The sequence below is a fragment of the Squalius cephalus genome (genome assembly GCF_949319135.1).
Source record: "Squalius cephalus genome assembly, chromosome: 1".
Taxonomy (NCBI): domain Eukaryota; kingdom Metazoa; phylum Chordata; class Actinopteri; order Cypriniformes; family Leuciscidae; genus Squalius; species Squalius cephalus.
In genome coordinates this window covers 44,963,730-44,983,993 of record NC_137122.1, presented here as the reverse complement: position 1 = coordinate 44,983,993, position 20,264 = coordinate 44,963,730, and the positions used below count along the sequence as shown (strand labels likewise).

Sequence of the window (20,264 nt, the reverse complement as noted above, 5' to 3'; positions counted from 1 at the left end):
ATCCTCTTTTAGGGGGTGTTTCAGTATCTGGTGGTAGAAACTTGAGGTAAATATATGAAATTGCTTTCATCATCCTGCAGTGTTTAAAGGACCGGAGCTATAAGGGTGCAAAGACAATTGCTGTTGCAGATGTGTGGAAAAGTGTGTAGCCTGCGCTGAAATGTATTGCAAAATTGTGATGTTTGAAAGGCTGATGGAGAGCATGGTTGTTCAGGGAGCTCAGAAAAAAGGCCAAATTACATTCAGGTGAAATGATTACAGGAGAACTCTAACACATGGGTTATAGAACTTGTACAGAAAATGATTAACAAGTCATTAAAAAGGATACAAACAAAATTACTTTTCCCGTGTGATCTGTCTGGACTAATGCACCATTTTTTTCCAGCACTTCTAGCCTGTTTTCTGAATGATGAGAGTGTGCATCTGCCGTGCACAGACACCCTGGTTATGTTGAAGGTAGAGGAAAGACAGTTTCCATAGAGACAGAGGACATAAGTGGAAATTACTGGTTGCTTACACAAAAAAAGACACATGTTTGCTCTGGTGTAGAGCTATTTTTAGTCCTAGTCGGCAAATTACTCCCATTTATAGGATGTTTTGCGGTAATAAACTTTTAAATATTCTATTTTTCTGCTGTGTTCTTGTTTAAATGGCATTGCGGTTAAAACGCCTAAACAACAGATGCAGTTGGTACAAGATAGAAGGATTTCCAACCTGAGAGTTAGTCAACGTGTGGCTTACGAGTTTGGAGATGTTCCTAACATTGTAAGAATGTTCTTTTTTAGTTTTTGTTGTCTTTATTGTTGCTCCTTTTTTTTGCAGGTTTGCAGATTTTTTTTGGTGATTAACCTTACTTAATATTATATAAAACTTATACACAACGTTCTCTAATTGTTATGTTTAGGTTTGTTTAGTAACTAACCTTCCCAGAACTTTGCTGGGAGCCTTTTATGTGAAAACAGTTGTTTCTGTTTAAATGTTTCTTAAGCATAAACTACATTTTGTAAAGTTAAACAATAGCTGACATTTATTTGAGTAATAATACAGCATTGGATTAAATGTAGACTTGACTTGTTTGCAATTTGTCACATAATCCTATTATAAAAGTGGGATAATGCACTTGGCAAAATGCCTCTGTCTTTAGCAAAACGAATCCTTTTTTTTTTTTTTTTTTTGCAAAATAAGTGCCCCATATGCGGATTTATTTAGTAGGCTAATGATGAGCGACTGACTGTAGGCCTACACTGTTAAAAGAAGAAGAAGAAAATAAAAAAAGATCTTGATTTTAACGGTAAAAGACTAAAAATGCTTCGGTGAAAAGATTTTTTTTTTTAATATAATCTAAAACCTAAAATGTTGCTTCAGTATTTTATTTTTCGGTCAATTTAACGGATCTTTTTATTTTATTTTTTATTTTTTTATATACAGTAGCCTATATTTCGGCAACCACTGTTAATAGACGAAACTCTAGATAGATAGATAGATAGATAGATAGATAGATAGATAGATAAAAATAATGAAAGTAAGACAGTACAGTACGCTGGTGCAAATGTATAAAATGCTGGAAAAACCTAATGCTTTACTAATTATATCTTTTCATTGCCGTTATACCACTGTCACAGTGCTGTCAGTGACACACAGCTGATTTTGGGTCAGCCGTGGCACGTGATGCTTTTGATGTCACCGAGGATAGAGCGCGTGCCAATTAAAGGGGAGGATTCCTTTGACGGCGTGCGCGCGTACAGGACATCATGACGTCACGCGCCACGCTTAACTACAGGGAAATAGAAACCCAGAAGAGAATTTTCAGGGATCCGTCCAAATAAAAGCGCTCGTTACCATGACCGAAGAAAATATCTTCCTGTTCGTCCCGAATTTGATCGGTGAGTCAATCGAACGAGTTAACGAACGCGGATCGTCAGCGCGCGACAGAGTTCGGCGCACGTTTAACCACGGCTGCCAGCCTGACTGATAATACTTATTTCGTTAAAAACAATATGTATATAAAGGTCACGTATGTTTTGTTTAAATATGCATAGAGTCTGTACGACTGTACTAGCGTCCAGTCTGCATGATCGTTGTGTTTTACAGCGGTTGTTTTGACTTCCTGCTGATGTTTGACCTGATGCTATAGGCTGTCACTGTAATGCACTAGACTGAGTGAAGCTCATTTAAAACGCCACATTCATCCACTAATAGTACTGTCAATGTAGTATAAAAGATTTAAAGTCGACATGAAACACAAATTCACCCTATTTTATACATGCATGTTGTGAACAATTTAATCCGTGTGCATGTTTCTTTTTTCTTTCTAATTTGACCTCGTAAGGTTTATTCAAAATGTCTTAACTGTGGACCTTTCAGTGAAAACGACAGACTTCTCTCTGGTGACATTTACAGGACTTCTCCAGTTATTTAGTCTGCTTAAAGTTGCCCACTTATGCATATCTGACCAGTCAGAGCAGACGAGTTTAGAGAGACTGAATCGTGAAGACACTGCGAAAAGAGGTGATGCTGCAGTGTATATTATGATTAAAGTGGTTTTGTAGTGGCACATAACTGGGGGCACTTTAAATTCTGCATATAGGGTAAATACAGCTTGAATGGGACGCAAAATGGGAAAAATAGTGTCCCTATCAACCTGAATTCACTTCTGTCTGCCTCCACTTTTGAGTGCAATGCACACATCTCAAAAACGATAATCAATATTACTTCCTTTCCCTCTTGCAGACATATCTTCTCTGTTTTTTGACGCGAGAGCGGGACAACCTGTCACTTACATTACATCACAAAAATAGCAAACCACAACGATCCAATCAATTCCCACCCTACGTTTTTTTCTTCAAGAAGCCGTATCACTCAGATATACATCATGATATGGAAGAAAAGACTATAGCTACTTGACATTAATTCGTAGTACCTGTGTATGCATTGTACTCTTCCTTTTCATATGCTTTCTTTGAATCTTTTTCCACACTTTCAATAGGATATGCCCGTATTGTACTGGCTCTGGTATCCTTCTACTTGATGCCCTGCTGCCCGGGTCCGGCTGTGTTTTGTTACCTACTCAGTGCCCTGTTGGATGCCTTCGATGGACATGCAGCCCGTGCTCTTAATCAAGGTAGTGATCTGCAGCTCTGTGTTGTACGCTATCCCTCTTTTTGTGCTTTGCTCACTCTTTGTACTCATCCCTGCCTTTTCCTTAGGTACAAAGTTTGGTGCCATGCTGGACATGTTGACTGACCGTTGTGCCACCATGTGTTTGCTGGTGAATCTGGCACTGCTGTACCCGTCCTACACTTTCCTGTTTCAGCTTAGCATGTGTTTGGACGTGGCCAGCCACTGGCTGCACCTGCACAGGTATGTCCAATATTTTATCCAATAAAGGCATAAGGCATTAGGCATTAGGCCTTAAAAACGATGCATTTGTGAACTTCTGGTTCCATTGTCCCAAGGGTCAATGTGTTTTTTGAATGTGTTTTTTTTTTTTTTTTGGTGAAAAGCTTGAATTAAGGTCTGTGGGTGACATCAGCTCAAGATATTTTCACACTTTATACGACAAATACATAAGTAATAGACCACATGTGATTTTTTTTTTTAAAGCTTTTACGTGTTTTGAAGAGGGCAGTTGCTGATAAGTGGCTAAATGGGGCTACAGAGGTTGTCAGGGACATTAAATGTCATCATGTTGAAAAGGAAAACACATCTACTCAATAGTCTGCTTTTACAGCCTTGTTGTGTTTATAATCACGTTCTTGCTAACTTTTTTTAACTCAAACTTTCCAGCTTGTAGATTGTAAATAAAAACTGAAAGAGTTGTCGGACTCTTAGTGGTGACAATGAAGTTATACCATTGTGTTGTAGTTAGTTTATAGCTTAACAAACTATAGCTTAACATTAGCTTTTCAATTCTACTGATTTTATTAAGGCTTCAAAATTCAAGTTGGGTTTATTTGTAAAGATTATCATGATGAACAAAATGTTTAAGAATCATTAACTGTTGTTGGTCACACAGCTTATTTTCTGCAATTATTGCAATGATTCTTTATCTAAAAATCAATGGAGAAATCCTGTTTTTGCCGAGGGAGGCGGGGTGATGCTAACTTCTGGATTGACCTACAAAATTACATCATTCCTGCATAACTTTATGGCCACGTACACACTCAGCTAAATTCGGTTGTCAATTCACCTTTTAGTGCTTAATTCTGTTCTGTGCACACACACAGTTCAGTCATTTAAGGGAGTGACAACCGCATTTACAGAATTCTACACAATGTGTACTGAACCAAACTGAACAACTATTTTTTTAATGGCGTTTAAAAAGTAAACCACAGGGAAAGAGGTACAAGCTTTGACTCATTTGTATTGAAGAACAAGCCCATAATAAACACAAATAGATCCAAATGCTTTATATTGCAAATAAGATATTGCGGTCTACAGTTGCCCCCTTTATTCATTCCATTGTAAACCGTATTGCTTTATGAGCCAGGCCTAAACAACAAGCCCAAAAACTCTTATAATAAGAGGACATGGCAACACTTCAAGAGCGTGCTCTGCGAAGCAGCCTTCCAAGCATAAAACACGACGCCTCTGTCAATGGTGGTTTGGTTCAAATTAAGTCTTTGACAGCTGTAATATTATATTGGTCAAAAATACGGTAGTATATACCAAATGCGTGAGAGGCCAGAACGTTGCTATGGTTACCGATGTGTCAAGCATTGCTATTTTGGGAGTGAGTTGTGTTCCGTACACACACAAAACAGTAATTTAGGGGATTAACTCCCGTATTAAAGCTGTTCACTCCTGAAACTTTACAGTGTGTACTTGGCCTATATGCACCTCCTGATATGTGCATGCATAAAGCAGTTGATTCAAGACCGTACTTAGAGGCTTAGAAATCTCTCTTTATGTTTACAGATGATCTCACTCCAAGCTGATACACTTAGGCATAGGCTACATAGTCATTTTGTCTAGACTGGCACTGTTCACTTGTGCAACATGGGACCCCACTGCAACCCCCGCACATAGCTCTCTGATGCGCTACACTTGTCTAATTGCTAATTTGCTGTCTGCTTTCATTCCAGTGAAATTGCCAAATGAAATGCGCCTCCATTACTGATATAATACTACTGACAAACAATTGCAGTTTTATTGTTCAAAAAGTCTTGAGCTATATTTGAAAGCACAATTAGAAAGGTTATTTATATTAATCCTTATTAAAATCAGTAATTTATTAGATGCATATCAGAATATTGGTTGATGTTCATTTCAAATAATCAGAAATTATTTTAGATATCTTCTCGAAGAGTACAAAATGGATCTCCGCTGACCCCAGGAATTCAGTTTTATAATTGAATTTATTTATGCATTTTATAGTAAATATACCTATGGATAAATCATTGTTAAAGTTGGCATGAAATGGAAACCTTATCTATTTTGCAAATGCATTTTAATGATCTTACTGGCTGTGATTTTTCTTAATTCTTTTAGTTATCAAAATCAGTAACCAACACTAATAGATAATGTAATGTATTTCAGAACATGAGAAAATGAATGTAGATACAAATAAAACCTTCATTGATCTCCACAGACCTCTAGTATCCAATTTTATAATATAATATTTAAATATATTGTATTTAATTGAAGTACCTCTGTGACCTACATAAATCATTTTAATAAGATATGGGTGTCTTTTTTTCTGGTTCTTTTCTTCCAGTTCCATGATGAAGGGAGCAACTAGTCACAAAACCATTGACCTCTCTGGAAACCCCATCTTACGACTCTACTACACATCTAGGGTAACATCCTCACTCACGCTCGCTCGCTCATTCACACAGTCAGGAACTCCCATCAAAAGCTTAATGGGTTGTTTTAAAGTATGCATATCTAGTGAAGAAGTTCACATGTACTGGCTGTTCTGACATCAGTGTTTTTTCCACAGCCGGTGCTGTTTTTTATGTGTATGGGGAACGAACTGTTCTTCTGTCTGCTTTACATAATGTACTACATCGAGGAGCCCCAGGGTGAGAATCAGCAGGCTCTTTCTGACTGTCTTGCTTTATTATTTCCTTTTTGCCAGTTTTATTCATTGAAGTAGTGTTGAATTAATATGTACACACTACAACAAAGTTAAAGCACACAGATTACATTTGACTAAAATATTGGTTGCATCATATTTTTGAATGACTTCTCTCGTTCTGTCCAGTGTGGCTGCAATGGCTGCTGGGAGTTTGTGCCGTGGTCTCTCTGCTGAAGTCTGGCATAAGTCTCCTCCACCTCATCACCGCCTCCCGCAACATGGCTGCCATCGACGTGGCTGACCGTGAGAGAGAGCGGAGCAAAGCACAGTGATGGATGAGAGGATACACAAACCAAGAAAACAGAGACGAAGGCAGAGCGAAGATGATGAGCAGAAAAAGTGTTACGAGAACATCGGCAAGTATAGATGAGGATGAGATCATGGAAATCAATCACGGGACCTTGCAAAGCCTCACTGAGAATTTATATTTATTTGAATATAGATTATCAATGGTATGACACCAGGGGAAATACCTTACGAGTTTCTTACATATTCCTGTAGTTGTAATAGTTTCCCATTTCTGTTGATGGAACTAGTTGCACTATGAGTGGACCATATTTATGTCATCTTTGGGGTGTCATCATAGTATTTTTATTTATTTGTTTGGTTGTTTTATTTGTTAATTGAATAATCATGCATACTTTTAATGGGATTTAGAATAGCTCAGCTGTTTAAAAGCAACATTTCCAAACACGCATTCACATACAAGACAGGCACATTCCACACTTCGACTGAAAGTCACTTGAGTGTCACTGTATTTGGTGTTTGTTTTTATCATTAGTTGTGTGGTATTTAATTATGAACTGAACTGTCTGTAAATGAGCCTGTTTTTTTTATTAGACTTTTATGTTTTTGTTGCATTTATCTGTTTGAATATTAGTTTGAAGAGTGTGAAGCCATTATTATATTATACAAGTGGCTCTGCCATTATTTTTGTCCAAAGCCTTCTGAATGTATTATTGGGTTGTGGTAGAGGAGTAGACACACTGTTATAGAGCTGTTGTTATATAAATGATCAGAATTATGAGAGTTATACGATTGTGGAGAAAAGTATTTTGTACTGTAACAGGTGATTTGACAATAAAGTTATCCTGACACCAAGATGCAGCTGTTATTTCTTCATTTATTTATTTCAATTACAACAGCCCTGTAGCTGTTACTGATGATATGTTATCTCTGTAAGTGTGTACGGCTTCCTTTTGCTGAGTTTCAAGAGCATTTAGCATTTAATCCAACATGTTATGTGTGATGTTTTTGGTTTGTTTTCATGACTACAACAATGTATGAAAACAGGACAGCCTTTATGCTGCTGGTGTAATGTTCAGTGAACGTTGAAGGGACGTTCTCTGAACCATGACGCGCACAGCCTAAAATAAACGTCCTATTTCCAGTCTGAAAAAGCGCTGTTCTGAGAGAGGAAAAAAAATATTACACCGGGAACCAAAAAAAACTTTGGTTGGGAGTGAGTCTGATATATGTGTTTAATCCCATTGGGCGCGTACAATTATTATCGGCAGTGATCTAGAGCCGCTTATTATTTACCGCAGCTGCGTCTGCGTGCGTCTTTGCCTTTAAGGACCTGCGACATTTTTTTCCCCCATACGAACGTCCAGTTGTCTACCACAGATAATCTTTGTGTTGTAGACTTAGTTTTTAGAGAAGACTGCGCTGATGGTGTCTTTAAACTGATCTCGATGTTTATGGTGTAATTTGCGTCGGCTGAACACAAACGCCGAAGGGGCGCGAGAGGACGACACCGCGCTCGAGAGCATCGCGTGGAGGAGGGGACGAAGACACAAGAGGGGGTGTTCACTCAAAATATACTATCCCTTTAAAACAAGGGGGACACGGCGGTGGGGGAGAGATAGCGGGGCAGAGAAGACGGGATAAAAAAAGAAAAGGAAGAAAGAGCGAGGGTGGGAGGGTGAGAGTATTGCAGGAAAAAAAAGGAAAAAATGTCATCCTCTCGATTGAAATGCCGAGGCGGAGCCATGGACGACGACCGGTGAACCGCTCGCCTGACACGAATGAGATTTAACGCAACGCCGAGGCTCGCGCAGATGCCGCTCGGGGCCTGGATGGAGAATCTTATAATAAAAAAAATGATGGAAATATTTTTATCAACGCCATGCTACCGCTGAGAGCAAATGAAACATTAAACTGCCATTGTAATTGTATTATCCTTGCATGAATTATTGCACATCGGTGTAATTAACAAGAAAACATAAAATGCAGAAATTAATTTTATATTAAATTTGAAGCACGATTGGCCACTGTTATGTGGCAATGAGGTGTTAATAACAGGGACTGTGATTGACAGCTGTCATTTCTTAATGTTTTTTAGTATTTTGAAATGGATCCATGGTAAAATGGATATTAATTTATGAGTGTCAGAGCAATTTGCATTCTTTCACTTTTTAAATGTCAATAACATATCTTTATACATATGGTAGTTTTACATTTTGAATACAAAGCATATATACATGTGATAAAATAGTGGAAGAAGTCGTTCGTTGTGGGGGGAAAATTGACTAGTTGATTTCAAACGGCTTCTGTCCTGTTCTACACGTCATGATGGATGCAGCTTGGAGCAATTTCCTCTTTCAGGTAAGGCAAAGATTATATGTCATATAATCATGTCGATAGCTATTTTGTTATTTAATTAAAATGTATGTCATAATAGTTAGCATTTGCCCATAATGTACTTTCATTCACAAGTTAAGGCAAAAGAATGTTTAAAATTTGTGATTTTGCCCCTTCTCACAGACAACTCCGCCTTCACAGTCCCAAACTGACGCGACCCTCCAATCAGATCTTCTCCCGGAGCTCACGGATCCCACTCAGGACCCGCCCCCTGAGAACATAGCCCCGCCCCCATCCACGGTGGACACAGCAGCGCTGAATGAGGAGCCTGTACCGGGTGAGGGAGGGGCAAAAGAGGACGGTGGGAAGGGAGAAAACGAGGTTAGACTGTTTGTAGTTGTGACTTTAGTGGCTGCCGGAGATTGGAGAATAATGTAGCCTGAATGGGTGAGAAGAATGCTGATGGATCCATTTATTTGCATAAGGTTGGAATATTATTAAGGATTCCTGCAAGTTTTCTCTCTGTGCTACAGTTGGGTTCCGGCAGTAAATCATTTCCTCCATAAGGAAATTGATTTTGAACAATAACTTATAAACCTTTTAAGACCATCCAAATCCATCCAGAATCCGTGGTATTTGCTTCTGCTGAAGCCGTCAGCCCGCATTATGCTTATTTTTATTTTTAAATAATTGTGTGTAACAGTGGAATTCCCGATGAAAAAATTACACCAGTCAGAGAGTGTCGAAAAAAAGCAGCAGGCTTCAAAAAAGCTCTTTAGCTCCACCCACTCCCATGAAGCACTGCGAATGACGTAATCGAGTCGATTTCTCCACGCTCTCAAAATACTGAAACGTTTGTATACATGCATATTTTGCAATAAACTTATATTGTTTTATAGATATAATCAACATTTGTAAATTAATAGTTTTATATTTCTCCATCATTTTTATTTTGATTATGCTGTTCGCAATGCTTCATGGGATTGTAGTTCTTTCCCTCAGTAAAGCCGTTTAGTACAGTAGTAGTCTTGAACCTTTGTATTTTTGTCTGATTTTCAAATTCTTTCAAAAAAAATGCTTCGAATCAAAGTTTGTATTGTTGTGATTCACCTCGTAGCTGGTGGGAAATCCCTATGGGAAAAATGAATAGAAAGAATAATTCTGGAACCAGCGCCGTTGAAAATGGGAGCAGGCTCTTTTACACTCTATACCTGATGAGACATTTGCCAAGAAACCTATGTCTTTTTGTTTATTTTATTTATTTATAACAGTTTTTATACAAACATAAAACAGATCGAAATCTCACAAAATGTATACTTAAAGTATGCTATACATAAAACAAAATTTTTTAGAAGCTTCGACCTTAGAAAAAAAAAAATCCTTTTGAGGTTTAGAGCAGCAATCCTTTCAGCCAGCCATTTATGAAAGCTGGGTGTTAAGGTGGACTTCCACTCCATCAGGATCACCCTTTTAGTCACCACCACCATAACAAACATAAGAGACAGTTGCTGAGAATGTGTTAATGCCAAGATAGGGTCAGAACACCCAAGCAAAGCTAATTCAAGATCTGGACTGAAATCTTCTCCAAAAACGTTCAAATCAATGTCTTTATTGTTAACTAAAACTATTAAAAATTGGTAATTGAAATAAAGCCGAAAGAATATATGAAGACTTCAGATGCAAAAGCCTCTAAGTGCCATCTGAAATTTTCTTCTAGAATGATCATTTTTATCAAGCTTGCATGTTTATGTTCAGTTATTTCACTTAAATGGCAATGAAAATTACCTTCATTGGGTAATTTGGGGGGGGGGGGGTAAAAATCATGTTCTGGGGGGTAAAATCATAGTTTTCAAAATATATATATATATATTTACCCACAGAACGTGATTTTAACAGGGAACTGGAGCTGGTTGGTTTGGTTCAGTCTTTGAAGCCTGTACTGCAAATCTTTTTCTAATCCATTAGTTGAAAATACTCTAAAAGCAAGAGAATGATCAAATACATAGATAAAGCATTTTTTGCACTTAAGTTTGATGCATTAGTGAAAATCCATCCAGTTTTTGTCAGTAAGTGGAGAGAAAGAAACTGGATAATGAAATTGCCCATGCGATTTCGCATCTTATTGTAATTACTGCGTCCAAGCTCTTAAGTAGGAACTTTGAAAGGAGCGTAGTATGTTCTTTCCTAATCCTAGCCTACAGTAGGTGTTTGTTTGCAACAAATAGACTACACCTGTGTATGCATAGCATACTGAAAGTGTCCTTTAACCTTCTCTTTCCCAGTGAAGCCAGTCACGCGACCAGCCCGGCCCGCACACATCTGCTCCATATGTAATAAGCAGTTTAAGAACAGCTACAACCTGCGGCGTCACCAGTCTGTCCACACTGGAGTGAAGATGAAGGACAGAGCCGCTAGAGAGAAAGTAGACGGAGGGAAGGCTGGAGCACGATTGGAGAGGCAGACCATCCCCCTTTCTCTCCTCCAGCTGTCTATACCTGCCTCCATCCCCACGGCAGTCGACCCCATGGTCCATCCTTCCCCAATCTGCAATCAGCAGGTAGAAACAGTCGCTGTATCTATCGCCCCGGCAACGGTTGCCATGACAGTGAACCAGACCCTCCCTACTGCAGTGGTGGTTACTGGGACAATGGTGCAGGTTGGGTTGATTTGTGTCTTTTGGTTAATACTTTGCATACCTTTGCTGCACTTCCCTTGTTCTTGCTTTGACTTTTCCCCTCATGCCATTGTCTCTCATTTTTAACTCTAAGCTAAAAATTAAAAATTATATAAATAAATAAAAAAATCTAAACAAATGGTTAGCGAAACAAGGTGCTTAACAAATAGAAAAGGTTGATTGTCAAACACAAACAGGTTTGACATTATTGCAACCAGTTTCAGTTATTCCAGCCTTTAGGTTTGAATGGCTAATTTTAGACAGATTAATAGTTTTACCTATCATGTCTCATGACACAAAAACATGACATTTATGACTCTCAAATAGTAAATGGGACACTAATTTGTATACTATTCATGGAAAGTGCCATTTAACATTATTTCATCATTTTTTCTCTCCCGTAATGAACTAAAATAGTCGGTTTCAAACATTCTACCTCCCAATTCCCAAGACTGCAAAAATCAGGCTATGGCGTCAGCGGTTGTGTAACATGGTCTCATTCCTGCTCTCACCTCATTTGTTGAACACTTACAGTCAGTTGGTTAGTAGGTCAGCAAACATTGTGCTTGTTGTACCCAGAAGACACTGAAAGATCTGCTGTGGCTCTAAACACAAAAACTTGTTTCATAAAATCTGAAATTCTGTGTTACTGTTTTTCAGGCTGCACCAAATTGCAACATCAACGATAACCTAAGTAATCCCACCCCGATTCAAATATCTATCCCAATAACAAACCCGTTACCCATCAATCCAACTCCCAATCCTAATCCCAACCCCAACCCTAACCCCAATCCAGTCAGGAAGAACCATGCCTGTGAGGCATGTGGGAAGGCGTTCAGGGACGTGTACCATCTTAACCGGCATCGGTTGTCCCATTCGGATGAGAAGCCGTATTCCTGTCCAATCTGCCAACAGCGGTTTAAGAGAAAGGATCGAATGAGTTATCATGTTCGGTCACACCAGGGAGGAGTGGAGAAACCCTACGTGTGTCCGCACTGCGCCAAGGGCTTCTCACGGTAAGAGAAAAAGCTTTGCTCACCTGCACACTAGTTGCATAAACATACTTCATCCATCAGTGAGCTGAGATTATGAGGACAAACTGTTTATCAGGCCAGTCCACAGCAGGTTTCAGCAGTGAGCATTATACTGCAGTTCTGACAGTGGTCGAGGACTCTGAGTGTTTAACTGAAAGCTATGGAGAAATTACCTAATTACTAATTTAAGACTGCAAATAGGTTAGTGATGAGGAAAAAATGACCTGTCTGTGTTTATCAATCTGTCTCATATATTGCAACACACATCTACACCCATATGCAGAGCACTACAATAAGTCGAGCCAATAGTAAAAACAATTTCTTTGCCTGGTCTCATTTTCACTTGACCTTAGGCCTATTACATTACTATTTTTAATGTTTTTGAAAGAAGTCTCTCATCAAGCCTGCATTTATCTCATAAAAAAATACAGAAAAAAACAGTAATATTGTAAAATGTAATTATTCCTGTGATGCAATTAGTCCAGTCTTCAGTGTCACATGATCCTTCAGAAATCATTCTAATATTATGATAATATAAATATTTCTATTTTAAATAAATTCTGTTCTTTTTAACTTTGTATTCATCAATAAATCCTGAAACTATATATAAAAATAAAAATGTATAAAAAAATGAAAAACATATTTAGCTGCACAACTGTTTTCAACACTGACAATAACTGAGTATCAAATCAGTATATTAGAATGATTTCTGAAAATAGAATGTTGCAAAACATTTCTAGTTCTAGAAATGGATTTCTAGAGTCCTTGAAAAAAATTCAAAATGATTTCTGAAGGATCATGTGATACTGAAAACTGGAGCAATGATGCTGAAATTCAGCTTTACCATCACATGAATAAATTAAATTTGACAATTTATTAAAATAGAAAAGAGTAATTTAAAAAAATATAGCCTACATTTTTCAAATAAATGCAGCATTGGTGAGCATGAGAGACTTCTTTCAAAAACATAAAAAATCTTACCAACTCCAAACTTAAAATATACATATTTATAGGATAAACTACATTATATTATATAATTCATTATATTATATTATTTTTATGTATAACTATAGTTCCAGCAGCTCATCTGATAAAAGCGCTTGCAACTTTGAGGTCACAGGTTTGATTCCCATGGTGTGCAAATGCTGATCAAAAAATTATTTACTTTTGAATGCAAGATGGTAAAATATGTATATAATTAACGAAAACAACTGTACAACCCATGCCATCCTGCTGTTTTAAAGGAGTCCTGATGCCACAGACAGATCTCTGCTGACTCTAGTTCAGTAGATGAAGAGCAGCATGCACACACACACACAAGGGTCTCTGCTGGTTACTGTGGTTTTGTGTGTATCATATTCTTTTGGTTGAGCCCTCTCTCTGTCTCCTCCAGGCCTGACCATCTCAACAGTCATGTGCGACAGGTGCACTCTACAGAAAGACCCTTCAAATGTCCGGTAATACAGATACAGCTCTACTTTTCTAGTCTCTCTGTCTTCCTCTCTCTATTTTTCTTTCTCTTACTCTTTATCACTGTCTTTAACTTCCTCTTGCATGCTCTATGTGTTTTGACGTGCCTTTGATTACCTCTATTCTTCCTCAGGCTTTAAAACAAAAAAGTGTTCATTTATTTAATTTCTATCATCAAATAATGGTGAAAAAATTATGTATCACTTTGATCTCCTATTATCTTTTATTATTATCATATATTTATTAAACAAAACACTTTTGTGAGTGTGTATCTTTAACTATGCTGTAATATAAAACTACTGTTCAAAAGTTTGAGGTCAGTTACATTTTTTAATGTTTTTAAAAGAAGTCTCTTATTTTCACCAAGGCTGCATTTATTTGACCAGTTATACAGTAAAAACAGTATTATTGTAAACAATATTAAATAATGCTGCAATTTAAAATAACCTTCACTTTTTTTAGGAAAGAAATTAATACTTTTATTCAGCATTAAATTGATCAGAAGTAACAGAAAAGGCTTTTTTACAAAATATTTTTCTAATACATGTTTTTTAAAGTTTCTTTTCATAAAAGCAGCACAACTGTTTTCAACATTGATTATAAAAAAAATGGTTCATTAGCACCAAATCTTAGAATGATTTTTAAAGGATTATGTGACACTGAAGACTGGAGTAATGATCATAATGCATCACAGGAATAAATTACATTTTAAAATATATTCAAATAGAATTTATTTATTTTTAATTGTAAACATATTTCACAATATCACTGTTTTGTATTTTTGATCAAATAAATGTAGCCTTGGAAAGCCTTGGACCAGAATATTCTTTTAAATAATCCTGTCTTGTTTGTTTTGGCTCTTTATCAAACTTCAGGCCATTTTATGACAGTATTGCAGAGCTCTTGCATGTGCTTCTCTGCTCATATGTGTGAAGACGTGTATGTGGGCTGCAGCCATATGTGTCTGGCAGTGCGTGTGTCGAGGATGAGTCATGATGTGCGTGATGAAGGCGAATAGGGATAGAGATGGAATACCATGATGAAGATTGTGTTTGATGAACCGCGTTGTTTGTTTGTGCAGACCTGCGAATCCGCGTTCGCCACTAAAGACCGGTTACGAGCTCATATGATCAGACACGAGGACAAGGTTCCCTGCCACATCTGTGGCAAACTTCTCTCTCCTGCTTACATCACAGATCACATGAGGGTCCACAACCAATCACAGCATCACATCTGCCACCTCTGCAACCGCAGTGAGTCATTGATTATTTAATTTGTGGTTAGTGGTTACCTTTTATTATTATATTATTATCTGTTTATTTAATTTTTTTTGTGAATGTGTATCTTTAAATATGATGTAATACACACTGTATTGCAATCAGCAGTACTCTCACGCTGTTCATGTTTGGGGTCAGTACATTGTTTTTTATGTTTTTGAAAGAAGTCTCTTATTCTCACTAAGGCTGCATTTATTTGATCATAAATTTAGTAATATTTTACAGTATATAAAACAGTAATATTGTGAAATATTGCAATTTAAATTAACCATTTTCTATTTTAATATATTTTAAAATGTAATTTATTCCTGTGATGCAAAGCTGTCACATGGTCCTTCAGAAATCATTCTAATATGATGATTTGCTGCTTAAGAATTATTTAATTATAATTATCAATGTTGAAAACAGTTGCGCTGCTTAATATTTATGTGGAAACTGATATTCTTTGATGAATAGAAGGTTAAAAAAAAACAGCATATATTTGAAATAGAAATCTTTTGTATTTTTTTAATATTAAACAATTCTTTACTTTTTTCTTCTTCTAAAATCTTACTGACCTCAAACTTTTCAACTTTTACACGGAAACATCAAAAACATGACAAGTCAAATATAAATTCAGTAACTGGTTTCACCAAATAATTTATTAAAAACAACTCAGCCATTTGCTTGTGAATTGGACTATGCTGGCTGTGTGTTTTTGCAGGCAGCCAGTGACATCTTAAAAGAAAGACATGCTGACTATTTATTGTCTTTGTATTGTTTCTGCCTTTTTATCTCATCTAATTTAATTCAGACTTTAACTTTTGTTAATTAACATTTTAATACATGATATTTTACTATGGCTCTGTAGACTGAATCATTCGGCTACTTACTCTTTGGCTCAAAAGACTCTTATGAGCTGATCCTTTTAATTAATTATTTAAAAAGACAAGTGTTCTACAGGGTGGGCCATTTATATGGATACACCGTAATAACATGGGAATGGTTGGTGATATTAAAGTCCTGTTTGTGGCACATTAGTATATGTGAGGGGGCAAACTCCTCAAGATGGGTGGTGACCATGGTGGCCATTTAGAAGTTGGCCATCTTGGATACAACTTTTGTTTTTTCAATAGGAAGAGGGCCATGTGACACATCAAACTTATTGGTAATGTCACAAGACAAACAATGGTGTGCTTGGTTTCAACGTAACTTTATTCGTTCATGAGTTATTTACAAGTTTCTGACCACTTATAAAATGTGTTCAATGTGCTGCCCATTGTGTTGGATTGTCAATGCAACCCTGTTCTCCCACTCTTCACACACTGATAGCAACACCGCAGGAGAAATGCCAGCACAGGCATCCAGTATCCGTAGTTTCAGGTGCTGCACATCTCATATCTTCACACCATAGACAATTGCACCACCACATTATGGGTGCCAGGTCCGAGCATTCCTAGATGAACAGTTTCCTGGAAAGTGGATTGGTCGTCGTGGGCCAGTTGAATGGCCCCCAAGGTCTCCCGATCTGACCCCCTTAGACTTTTATCTTTGGGGTCATCTGAAGGCAATTGTCTATGGTGTGAAGATACGAGATGTGCAGCACCTGAAACTACGGATACTGGATGCCTGTGCTGGCATTTCTCCTGCGGCGTTGCTATCAGTGTGTGAAGAGTGGGAGAACAGGGTTGCATTGACAATCCAACACAATGGGCAGCACATTGAACACATTTTATAAGTGGTCAGAAACTTGTAAATAACTCATGAACGAATAAAGTTACGTTGAAACCAAGCACACCATTGTTTTTCTTGTGACATTACCAATAAGTTTGATGTGTCACATGGCCCTCTTCCTATTGAAAAAACAAAAGTTGTATCCAAGATGGCCGACTTCTAAATGGCCATCATGGTCACCACCCATCTTGAGGAGTTTGCCCCCTCACATATACTAATGTGCCACAAACAGGACTTTAATATCACCAACCATTCCCATGTTATTACGGTGTATCCATATAAATGGCCCACCCTGTATACTCTATCATGGGAGTTTAAATAAATAAAAAATAAACTGCATAGTCTGGGCACTGGTGTTCATTTTTAAAATGAATTATTTTATAATGTACCAAGTTAGGAGGTTCCCTGTATAATTTACTGCACTGAGAAGGTGACAAGAGACAACAATTAAATTTTTCATAAAAATCATCCTTGTTTCCCCCTAGGTTTCACCACGCTGACGTACCTGCGCGTCCACGCTCAGAAGCACCATGGGCAAGAGTGGAAGGAGAGTGGGGTCGGCCGCGGCTCAGGCCCAGGCGGGGTGCTGTTATGCCAGCTGTGTGGGGTACACTGTAAGACGCCGACGCAGCTGCAGGGTCACATGGCCACGCACGCCAACCAAACGGACCCCAACGATCCTTGCCCCATCAGCAGCAGCAGCAGTTCAGTGCAGACAGTGGGCACAGCCACTCCTGTTTCCAGCACTCCAGTCACAGTTGGGCTGCTGGTGACTGACTGCTCCAGCATTGCTCCTCAGAGCCACAGCTAGCCCACAGCACACCACGAGGAGGGAGGGAGGGCGGGGTGAATGAAGCGGGATTAATGGGTGGGATGGGAGAAAAATGTGCAAGACGATGGGCCTAAGATGGACAGGTGAGCAAAGGAACTAGATTGATGAATCAGATATTCACAATATATTTGCAATGATTTTGCTGCCACATAATTGAAAGTTGTAGAGATTTTAATGCAATTTTAATTTGCCCATTCATTTTCCTAAAGACTGATTCCATGATCTCTGCTCGTCTTCTGATTAGTGGATGTTTTATTATTCGTATTAAGTTTGTTTCATTTCTGTGAATCAGTTCAAACTGCCATTTAAATTAGAGATGCACCGATATTAAAATTTTGGCCGATACCGGTAACCGATAATTCTTTTTATTTGAAACCGGATAACCGATATATTGGCAGATAAATCTAAATCCAAATTTTGATGTAATTTTTGAGAGCCTGATTACAAAAACAAAAGTTTCACCATTAAAATCCATGTCCAAAGCACACAATGGTAATGTTCTATATGACATGTTGCATTTAACTGTCATATTTCAAGCAATTCAAAACCATCAGGGCAAACTGATGCATCTGAAGTGTAATAAATGTAAAAAAAAGGAAATAATTCATTATTTATCGGCTGTAATATATCGGCAAAATGTTCTTATCGGGCCGATAACGATAACATTAAAAATGAACCTATATCGACCGATACCGATATGGTGGCCGATATTCCATGCATCCCTAATTTAAATGAATCAACAATTTGGTAATTTGTTCAAAGTCTGCATTAATTTGATAAATAATTCAGTAAAAACAGTAATATTGTGAAATATTATTAGAATTTAAAATAACTGTTTTCTATTTGAATCTGTTATAAATGTAATTTATTCCTGTGTTGGTAAAGCTGAATTTTCAGCATCATTACTCCAGTCTGTCACATGATCCTTCAGAAATCATTCTAATAGGATGATTTGATGATCAAGAAACATTTCTCGTCTTCATCAATGTTGAAAACAGTTGTGCTGCTTAATATTTTTGTGGAAATCGAGGAAATAGATTATAAATGCCTTTACTGGTCCAAAATGATGGTCCAAAAAACATCTTAAAAAAAAAAAGATAAACCCCCCCACATTTCTAGCCACTGTAGAGAAAATAAATATTTAGATATTTGCATACAATCACATTTCTCTATTAATAAACAAATTAAAGAAAAGTTAAAGAAATTAGCTATATCACTCAGTACTAATGTTAAGTGATTTAAAAAATCTGTCATTTTTATGTAATTTGTTTATTAATAGAGAAATGTGATTGTATGCAAATCAGCATTACCAATCAAACCTCACCTGTTTTCTCATTCCACAAGGATAGCCATGGAAACTTGCCCCTCCCATCCACCTCAAATCTTGCTGCCACTGTGCTGGATATGAACGACTCTCCTCAAAACAAGTGTGACTTTTGAATGAACTCAAGAAACATGAACCTGCTTCAGATTCACTTTTATGTGCAGACCGAGCAGCAAGTCTCACTGGATTGCGTATTCTTTGATCTGGTCTGATGGATACAGTCTAAATATGGATACAGTGTTTTGAAGAAGAGCCTGCGAAGATCTGATAGACATCTGGTTTGGGTGTCGCTACATTTTCCTGCAAAGTCCCATTGGAGAGATCACTGGTTTTAAATGTAGGCTGTTATTAAGTGCTGTCCCAGTTCATTATTAAAAAAAAAAAAAAAAAAATCCACTGTTGAGGAATGTAGAGCACTGAGAGGAATCGACACATTATGCATCCCAACCATTTCCTTGTATTATAATGGCTCATATCTACATGATCTTGAAGTTCAGGAAGAGATGCATTTTATAAATGAATTTAGGAGATTATTCCATCATAAATGATCTTGACATGAATGACAACATTTAAGGGGATCAAATATAGTGCCATTTCCTCTCATGTAAACGTGGTCACAAGGACAAAATATTTATATTTGCAATGTACATAGTATACGTGAATACTAAAAATGTGTCTATTGTTCATTGCCTCCTTTGATATTTTTCTCATTGATATCGATATATTATTATTATTTTTTTGGACTCAAGATGTTAAACAAATGTAACAATGTTGATTATATTGAATAAGATCTGTAACCTATGTTTCCAATTACGTTTGTGTTGATGCTTGTTTAACGCCAATATGTGTTGGTGTCGATGTGCTCCTATCCTAATTAATCTATGTATAATGAACATGCACCTAATTATACTGAATTTAACTATTGCTGTCTCGCTTGCTTTATTGAGATATCATGTGTATGTGCATTTATCTATTTGAATCATGGTTGCTATAGTGATAAAAATGGGAGGGGAAATTATTCTTTTGAAAGGAGGATGTTTTTTCTGATATGGTACACAACATAATACCATTTTTTGTAAAGTGAACTATTAGATATGCTATAAAAAAACGATCTGATATAAAATAAATATAGCACAAAACATAGCTAATTTTGAAAACGTCAAATGCCTGTCCCACCTCAGACTCAGAGGTCTCAAACTTTAAAACTATACAACAATTAATATCATAGGTCATAATATTTTATATATTTAGCTTCAGTTTTTAGTTTTAAGGTGCTTT

At 37.2% G+C, this 20,264-nt stretch overlaps 3 protein-coding genes across 4 annotated transcripts in view; 2 read left to right on the top strand and 1 right to left on the bottom strand.

Moving 5' to 3' along the window:
* LOC307168406 (chymotrypsin-like protease CTRL-1) overlaps positions 1–20,264 on the bottom strand; it is a 132,764-nt gene that overhangs the window by 45,044 nt on the left and 67,456 nt on the right. The window lies entirely within an intron of this gene.
* On the top strand, positions 1,716–7,184 carry cdipt (CDP-diacylglycerol--inositol 3-phosphatidyltransferase (phosphatidylinositol synthase)). The gene is made up of 6 exons (XM_079888421.1): positions 1,716–1,883; positions 2,987–3,121; positions 3,207–3,360; positions 5,717–5,798; positions 5,942–6,023; positions 6,206–7,184. The coding sequence occupies exons 1-6, from the start codon at positions 1,841–1,843 to the stop codon at positions 6,349–6,351; spliced, it is 642 nt and encodes a 213-aa protein (XP_079744547.1). The 5' UTR covers positions 1,716–1,840; the 3' UTR covers positions 6,352–7,184.
* Positions 7,647–19,907, top strand: maza (MYC-associated zinc finger protein a (purine-binding transcription factor)). 2 transcript variants are annotated; one of them, XM_079888280.1, is made up of 8 exons: positions 7,647–8,686; positions 8,846–8,999; positions 10,945–11,318; positions 11,997–12,352; positions 13,764–13,827; positions 14,922–15,093; positions 17,316–17,745; positions 19,012–19,907. In XM_079888280.1, exons 1-7 carry the CDS (start codon positions 8,651–8,653, stop codon positions 17,639–17,641), a joined length of 1,482 nt encoding a protein of 493 aa, XP_079744406.1. In that variant the 5' UTR covers positions 7,647–8,650; the 3' UTR covers positions 17,642–17,745; positions 19,012–19,907. The 2 variants fall into 2 exon arrangements, with proteins under 2 accessions (XP_079744406.1, XP_079744405.1); XM_079888279.1 differs by having other exon boundaries at positions 19,007–19,907.

Coding starts and splice junctions, on each gene's coding strand:
- cdipt (XM_079888421.1), top strand. CDS start 1,841: ATGACCGAAGAAAATATCTTCCTGTTCGTCCCGAATTTGATCG. Junction 3,122..3,206: donor AGCCCGTGCTCTTAATCAAG/GTAGTGATCTGC, acceptor CCTTTTCCTTAG/GTACAAAGTTTGGTGCCATG. Junction 3,361..5,716: donor CACTGGCTGCACCTGCACAG/GTATGTCCAATA, acceptor CTTTTCTTCCAG/TTCCATGATGAAGGGAGCAA.
- maza (XM_079888280.1), top strand. CDS start 8,651: ATGATGGATGCAGCTTGGAGCAATTTCCTCTTTCAG. Junction 12,353..13,763: donor TGCGCCAAGGGCTTCTCACG/GTAAGAGAAAAA, acceptor TGTCTCCTCCAG/GCCTGACCATCTCAACAGTC. Junction 15,094..17,315: donor CTGCCACCTCTGCAACCGCA/GTGAGTCATTGA, acceptor GTTTCCCCCTAG/GTTTCACCACGCTGACGTAC.